The 8706-nt window shown below is 38.2% G+C and overlaps 1 protein-coding gene across 1 annotated transcript in view; it reads left to right on the forward strand.

Moving 5' to 3' along the window:
• LOC122440010 (olfactory receptor 7A17-like) overlaps positions 1–8393 on the forward strand; it is a 34340-nt gene extending 25947 nt beyond the window's left edge. The window contains exon 2 of the mRNA XM_043465704.1: positions 7409–8393. Within this exon, the coding sequence (XP_043321639.1) occupies positions 7425–8393 (969 nt within the window). The 5' untranslated portion in view covers positions 7409–7424. The remainder of the gene's footprint in view (positions 1–7408) is intronic.
• The last annotated feature ends 313 nt before the right edge of the window (positions 8394–8706 follow it).

Genomic DNA, 8706 nt, shown 5'->3' on the forward strand with positions numbered 1-8706 from the left:
TTGGGTGCACAAATATTTATAATTTCTATGTCTTCCTCTTGGACTGATAGCTTGATCATTATGCAGTGTCCTTCCTTATCTCTTATAATATTATTTACTTTAAGGTCAGTTTTGTCTGATATGAAGATTGCTATTCCAGCTTTCTTTTGCTTTCCATTTGCTTGTAATATCTTCTTTCATCCTCTCACATTCAGTCTGTATGTGTCTCTAGGTCTGAAGTGGGTCTCTTGTAGACAGCATATATCATATGTTCTTGTGTTTGTATCCATTCAGCCAGTTTTTGTCTTTTGGTTGGGCCATTTAATTCATTTACATTTAAAGTGATGGTTGACAAATATGTTATTATTGTCATTTTCTTAATTGTTTGGGGTTTATCTCTGTAGGTCTTTCCTTCTCTTGTGAATCCTGTCTATATGACTCCCTTCAACATTTGTTGTAAAGCTGGTTTGGTGGTACTAAATTCTCTTAACTTTTTCTTGTCTGTAAAGTTTTTTATTTCTTTATCAGTTATGAATGAGGTCCTTGCCAGATACAGTAATCTTGGTTGTAGATTTTCTCCTTTCAGTACTTTAAGTATATTTTTTCATTCTCTTTTGGCCAGCCAGTAGAATTTCTGCTGAAAGATTTGCCATTAATCATATGGGGTTTCCCTTGTATGTTACATGTTGCTTTTCCCTTGCTGCTTTTAATATTCTTTCTTTGTGTTTAGTCTTTGCTAGTTTGATTAGTATGTGTTTTGGCATGTTTCTCCTTGAGTTTATCTTTATGGGACTCTCTATGCTTATTGGACTTGATTGGCTATTTCCTGTCCCATATTTGGGATATTTTTTACTATAATCACTTCAAAAATTTTCTCAGACCCTTTCTTTTCCTCTTCTTCTTCTGAACTCCTATAATTCAAATGTTGGTGCGTTTAATATAGTCCCAGAGGTCCCTGAGACTATCCACAGTTCTCTTCATTCTTTTTCCTTTATTCTGCTCTTTGGCAGTTATTCCCACCATTCTATCTTCCAGCTCACTTCTCTGTCCTTCTGCCTCAGATATTCTGCTATTTATCTTTTCCAGAGTACTTTCAATTTCAGTAACTGTATTTTCTGTCTGTTTATTTCTTCTAGGTCTTTGTTAAATGTGTTAATTGATCCTTGCATTTTCTCCATTCTATTTTTGAGGTTTTGGGTCATCCTTACTATCATTACTCTGAATTATTTTTCAGGTAGCCTCCCTGTTTCCTCTTTGTTTATTTGGTCTTGTGGGTTTCTAGCTTTTTCCTTCATTTGCACAATATTTCTCTGCCTGTTTCTTTTTTTTTTTTTTTAACATTGCATTTGAGGTCTCCTTATCCCAGGCTTTGAGGCTGAATTTCTTCTACCTTTTGATTTCTGCCCTTGGTGGATAAGGGTGGTCCCTTGGTTTGTGTCAGCTTTGTGTTGGGTGTGACTTGTGCTTATGTTCTGGTGGGAGGAGGTGAGTTGTTGTTGGGTTTTGTTGTTTTGTTTTCCCCATCTGAGGGGCAGGGCTGTGTGAGGTGGTCATCCTGTCTGCTGATGACTGGGTTTGTGTTTTTATTTTGTTTGTTGTTTGGGTGAGGCATCCTGCAGGGAGTCCTGGTGGAAGTTGGATAATGCTGGTTCTTATATACAGGTGGAGGCCTTTGTGGGAATTTTCACTAATTAATACTCCCTGGGATTAGTAGTTCTCTGGCAGTCTAGGGTCTTGGAGTCACTCCTCTCACTCCAAAAACTCAGGGCCTGGCTTCTGGCCATGGAATGGAGATTCAACAGGTGGTTTGTTATGGCATTAAAGGGGATTAAAACAAACACACCAAAACAAAAACAAGAGACAAAAGATGAACCCCAGACAAATGGCAAATACTAAGTCAGGCAAATAATAACAAAAATAATGGAATATACACACATAAACAAAACCAAACAGTTAAAAAAATAATAAGTATAACAGATTGACTTGGCAAGCAAAGGAAACCAAAATTGATATCAGCTAGTTAAAAACAAAACTAACTAAAGGACAAACTGGAAAACAAAACCGAAGCAGGTGCCAACTGGGGAATAAAGCAATGAAAACAAAAACTAACCAACATAGTGTGAAAAAGAAAGAAAAGGGAAAAAAGAAAGACTAGAAAAGCAAAATTAAATAGAGGTAGATAAAGAAAATGTGTATATATTAAGGAATAACTACAATGGGAAAGTAACAATAATAAAAGCAAACAAAAGAATAAATATAAAATAATAACAATAAATTTAAAATATTTAGAAATTTAAAAATAAAAACCCCATAGAACTGCAAAAGGCCAAGATAGAGGCAGAAGTATATAAAAGAAATAAAAAGTGTGACTAAAAAAGTTCTCAAAAGCTTAAATAGCTTTAATAGTACTAATAAAATAAACTACAGCAGCAGTGAGAAAAAAAAAATGAAAAAGGAAAGAAAACACCAGTAGCAACGACAGAACAAGTCAAAGTATAATAATAGATGTTTTTCTTGAATCTCAGTTGTCAGCATCTTTTCCCTTGCTGTGAATCACAGTCCACCTCATCTCCCTCAATTGCCCTCCAATACTGGGCTGGTCTCTGGACCAGTGTGGGGACAGCTCAGACTCTAATCTGGTTTTACTCCTGTGTGTTCTTGCCTCCAATGTTCACAGCTGCCAGAGCCAGTGCATTTTCTTTTGTGGAAACTGTCATTGTCCTTGTATGTATTCCACAGACAGAGTCTGCTTAGTCGACTGTGTGGATTGAATCTGCAGCTTATACAGCTGGTGGGAAGATTTAGGGTCATCTTGCTCAGCCACACTCCCCCTGGATTTCAATTGTCATTTTATCTTCACCTCTGCAGGTGAGTTTTCCACAGGGTTTGCTTCTGAGGCTGCCCTGCTGGACCCCTGCCCCATGTGAGGACCAGGCATGGGGGTGGCACAGCTGTTTGGACTGTAGCAGCCCTGGCAGCACCAGGCACTCAGAGGAGCCAGCAGCTAGGGCAGCAGGAGTTATAGCGCTCTTAGGGTATTTCTAGCCTCTGGAATTTCTGCCCCAGTAGAGACCAAGCATAGAGGTAGTACGGTTGTTTGGATCATCAATGCCAGGTGTGCAAAGGCACAGGTGGCTTTTTCAAGGCACATTGTCAAGGAGATATGGCACTATTAGGGTGTGTGTGTGTGTGTGTGTGTGTGTTTTCCCCGCTAGCCTCTGGCAACTCCGCCCCAAGAGTGGAGGTGTTGTAGCTGCTTGGATCACGGGGACTCTGGCAGCGCTAAGCGTGCAGGGACACCAACTGCCTCAGCCACAGGAGCTATGGCCCTATCAGAGGATTTTTCTAGCCTCTGGCAGCTGGAAATCAGAGGGCCTCTTTGGCTGATCCTTCTTCGTTGCTAGGCCCATTCAGGGACTTAAAGTGTCCTTCTCTGGCTGGGGTCTTTCTCAGCTGTTTGGCGCATCAGGCACTTAAATCCCCTCCCCCTGGGGGCCTTGTCTTTTGCTCTGGGGTCTTTCTCTATTGTTCAGCTGCTGGTGCTGGCCCAATGGGGAGAAAGAGGCTACAGTGATGGCTCCACCCCCTACACATGACTCAGCAGTATCGCTTGCCCTTCATGGCTGCTGGATTTTCCTCCACAGATACTTCCCACTGTGATCTCCTCCTTCACATCCCCTTGGGCCATCCACCCTGCAGTCAATAGCAGACGTCGCCCTGGGATTGCTCTCTGATCTGTACACTCCAGCTCCCAACCACTGTGCTTTCTAAGGGACTTGCATCCTTGTCTGAGGTAAGTACGGCTGCAACAAGGATGGTCTGTGTGATTCTCATTCCATTCAGACTGTCACAGAACAGCCGCTTCACTCTCCACCAGCCTCAAATGTTTCTCCTCCTTCCCAAACAGTTGCCACGATGTGGGGATCTGACCTCCTGCTTCAGTTCCCCCAACCCCCAGGTGCAGGTGCAGTTCTGCTCACTCTCCTCTTTTCCTCCCATTTCCTTCATCCTACCAAATTTTGTGTGGTGCTATGTATTCTTTTCTGGTGGTCAAGTATTCGTGCCCATTCTCAGCTGGTGTTCTGCAAGATCTTCTGTGTTTGAAGGTATATTCCTGATGTAACTGTGAAGAGAGATGTACTCCGCCTCCACCTTCTCTGCCTTCTTGTTCTCTCATGTCACATCTTCTTTACCCATTCATCTATCCATACCCACTTAGGCTGCTTCCATATCTTGGCTATTGTAATAATGCTATAACTAACATTGACATGCATATATCTTTTCAAATTAGTGTTTGAGGGTTTTTTTTTTTTGAGGGATGGGGGGAGGCATAAATACCCAAAAATAGAATTGCTAAATGATATGGTAGTTTATTTTTAAAACCTGAGAAACCTCCATACTATTTTTTATTGTGACACCACCGATTTACATTCCTGCCAGTAGTGCATAAGGTTTATCTTTTCTCCCCATTCTCTTCAGTACTTGTTACGTCTTGTCTTTTTGATAACAGCCATTCTCATGGGCCTGGAGTGACAGCCTGTGTTTTCTTCCAGGAGTTTTATGGTTTCTCAGGTCTAATTATAAAAATTTAATCCACTCTGAGTTGAATTTTTATACTTTTTGGTACAATTTTAAATAGGATGATATTCTTAATTTATTTTCCTTTTAGTTCACAGTCACTGTATAGAAACACAATTTTATATATTGATTTTATATCCTCTAACTTCATTGTATTTATTTCTAATGGTTTTAGGGTTTTCTACACATAAAATCATGTTATCTGCAAATAGTGATGATTTTACATTTTCCTTTCTAATTCAAATGTCTTTCATTTATTTAATTACCCAAGTGCTCTGGTCAGGACTCCAATACTATCCTGAATAAAAATGGGGAGAGTGGGCATTTTCGTTTTGTTCCTGACCTAAGAAAGCTAGCATTTAGTATTTCAACATTGATTCAGATGTTAGCAGTGGGTTTGTCATAAATGACTTTTATTATGTTGAGGTACATTCCTTCTATATTCACTTTATTGAGAGCTTTTATCATAAAAGGTTGTTGAAATTTTAACATTCTTTCAACATCTGCATCTTTTCTGCATCAATATGAAGTGTATATGGTATTTATTCTTCATTAGTTTATCATGGATTTTCATGTTAACTACTTTTCAGATGTTAGACCATCCTTGCATCCCAGGAACAAATCTCAGGTAATAATGGTGTGTGGTCCTTTTAATGTATGTTTTTATTCAGTTGCTAGTATTTTGTTGAGACTTTTTGCTCTACATTTATCAGAAATAATGGACTATAATTTTCTTGTTTTCATGTTGTCGTGGTCTCATTTTGGTATCAGGATAAAGTTGGCCTCACAAAATTCATAAGGATGGTCTTCTCTCTTTTAATTTTTTGGAAGAATTGGGGGAGGATAGGTATTAAATCTTCTTTGAATGTTCTGTAGAATTCATGCCTGAAGCTGTCTCATCCTGGATCTTTCATTTGGGGGAACTTTTTGTTTACTGCTTTAATAGCTATACTAATAATTGGTCTATTCAAATTTTCTCTACCTTCAGTCTATAGTTGTGTGATTCTAAAGAGTTTGTTTATTTTTTCTAGGTTGCCTGATTTGTTGGCTTATAGTTGTTCATAATAGTCTCATAAACCTTTGTATTTCTACTGTATTTATTGCTATTTCTGCTCTTTTATTGCTGATTTTTTTAAAATATGGATCATTTTTGAAGTCTTTATTGAATTTGTTACAATATTGATTCTGTTTTTATGTTTTGTTTTTTTGGCCACAAGGCATATGGGATCTTAACTCCATGACCAGGCATTTAGCCCATATCCTCTGCACAGGAAATCAAAATCTCAACCACTGGACCACCAAGGAAGTCCCTATTTCTGATTTTATTAATCAGAGGCTTGTTTTTTCTTTTTTATTAGTTAGTCCAATAAAGTTTTTGTCAATTTTGTTTATCTTTTCAAAGACCCAGCTTGATTGAACCAAATCATTGATTTTTTTCCATCCTCTTTATAGTTTTCATTTCATTTATTTCTGCTTTGATTTTTCTTATGTTCTTTCTTTTACTAACTTTTAGCTCTTTGCTCCTTTTCTATTTCCTTTAGATGTAAAGTTAGATTGTTTGTTTAGATCTTTCTTGTTCTTTGTGGTAGGAAGGATTACTATACACTTCTCTCTTATTACTAAGTTTGTTTTATCACAATGGTTTAAGTATATCATACATTCATTTTTATTTGTAAACATTTTTATTTATAAACATGCATATATTTATAATTTTTCCAACTTTTTCTTATAGTTGATTTATAGTTTCATACCATTGCGATCAGAAAATGTCTGATATAATTTCAACCTTCTAAATTTATTAAGACTTGTATTGTTTCTCAACACATGGTCTATTCTTGAGAAAGGTTCATTTGCACTTGAGAAAAATTTGTCCTTCAGACCCAGTGTTTCATATAAGGCTACTACCTGTTGACTTTATGTTTCAATGACCTATTCACTATGTAAGCAGGGTGTTAAAATCCACTACTCTTCTTGCGTTGCTGTCAGCTTTCTCCATTTAGATCTCAAAAACTGCCTTATACATGTCAGTTCCTCTGTTTTAGATGCAGATATATTAATAACTAACATTAGCTTTATAACTTTGTCTTCATCATTTTTAGGTCTTCCTGAGTTCTCAGTAATAAATAACACCCTCATCCACTCTTTTTATACCTGTTTTTCTATCTTCACGTATGTCACTATGTCACATGATATGCAATATTTATTTGCTTATATTTTACAGTCATTATATCATTTGCCTTTTGTTTCTCACAATCTTATGCCTGGAAAATGGCCAGTACTCACTATATGTTCCTCAAATGCATAAAATATTTCTCATTACAACTGTTTAATGCATGATTCCTCGGGAGAAAGTCTGGAAATTTTCTCCATATAACAATCTAGGACTACCTGAGGACTTTAGATATCTTTTCCTATTCAGTCTGTATATTTCCTACTCAGTCTGTACAGACTTTCCTACAAGTCTGTATATTTCCTCCCTCTCTAACAGAATTCCTAGTCAGAGATGTTGCAAAACATCTCTTAAATGTTTTATACATATTTACTTTACACATGGTGGAGTCGCTCAGTTGTGTCCGACTCTTTGCAACCCCATGGACTGTAGCCCACCAGGCTCCTCTGTCCATGGGATTTTCCAGGCAAGAGTACTGGAGTGGGCTGCCATTTCCTTCTCCAGGGGATCTTCCCGACCCAGGGATCGAACCCAGGTCTCCCACATTGTAGACAGATGCTTTACCGTCTGAGCCACCAGGGAAGTCCAACTTTACATATACATGGTTTAAAATATACATTGTAGCATTTTAAATAATAATACTTATTTGTGCAAAATTATATATGTATTTTTTATTCCTAGTCATCAACACCAGCACATGGTACCAGGAAATGATACACAAAATTCAGGATTTCTTCTTCAGGGTTTATCAGTGGAACCAGAACTGCAACCATTCATATTTGGAATGTTCCTCTCCATGTATCTGATCACTGTGTTTGGAAATCTGCTCATCATCCTGGCTGTCAGTTCAGACTCCCATCTTCACACCCCCATGTACTTCTTCATCTCCAACTTGTCCTTTGTTGACATCTGTTTCACTACCACAACAATCCTAAAGATGTTAATAAATATACAGATCCAGAGTAAAGCTATATCCTATGGAGGGTGCATCACCCAGATGTATTTTTACATGCTGTTTGCAGCACTGGATGATTTTCTGCTGACTGTGATGGCCTATGACCGCTTCTTGGCCATCTGCCACCCCCTGCACTACACGGTCATCATGAGCCCCCGACTCTGTGGACTGCTGGTGCTGGTGTGCTGGCTCATTAGTGCCCTGTTTTCCTTGTTAGAAAGCTTGCTGGTGTTACAGCTGTCCTTCTGTACAGACTTGGAAATCCCCCACTTTTTCTGTGAAATCAAACAGGTTGTACTACTTGCCTGTTGCGACACTTTCCTTAGTGATGTTTTTATGTATTTTACATCAGTGCTGTTGGGTGCTGCTCCCCTGGCTGGTATTCTTTACTCTTACTCTAAGATAGTGTCTTCCATACGTGGAATCTCATCACCTCAGGGGAAATATAAAGCGTTTTCCACCTGTGTATCGCACCTCTCAGTTGTCTTCTTATATTATTGTTCAAGCCTAGGCGTGTACCTTAGTTCTACTGGTGCCCACAGCTCATACTCAAGTGCAACAGCCTCGGTGATGTACACTGTGGTCACACCCATGCTGAACCCCTTCATCTACAGTCTAAGAAATAAAGACATAAAAAGCGCTCTGAAAAGATTCTTTCAGATGGCAGTTATAAAAAGGAAAATTGTTCTGGATCTGAAGAATCATCCTTGAAGAACGATGCAAAACCTTAAAACAAGGAATCCCTATTGTTTGATCAGATTCTGGGTGTTGAACTTGCTGTTTATATTAATTTCTTTAAACTTCCATTTCTTTGATTTGAACACTTTAGACAATTTGTATACTCACTATTTTAAGTTTCTGCCTCTATCTGCTGATTTTTTGTTCATTTTCTTTTGTCCATTTCCCTACTTTTCCATTTTTATTTGTGCATTTTCCTATGTTCACAAAGTTTTTTCTCAGCCTTGGAGAAGAAAGACTTGGAAATTTTGATTAATTTTGTGGTACAACATGGGTTAATTAAAGA

The sequence above is a fragment of the Cervus canadensis genome, chromosome 4, assembly GCF_019320065.1.
Source record: "Cervus canadensis isolate Bull #8, Minnesota chromosome 4, ASM1932006v1, whole genome shotgun sequence".
Taxonomy (NCBI): domain Eukaryota; kingdom Metazoa; phylum Chordata; class Mammalia; order Artiodactyla; family Cervidae; genus Cervus; species Cervus canadensis.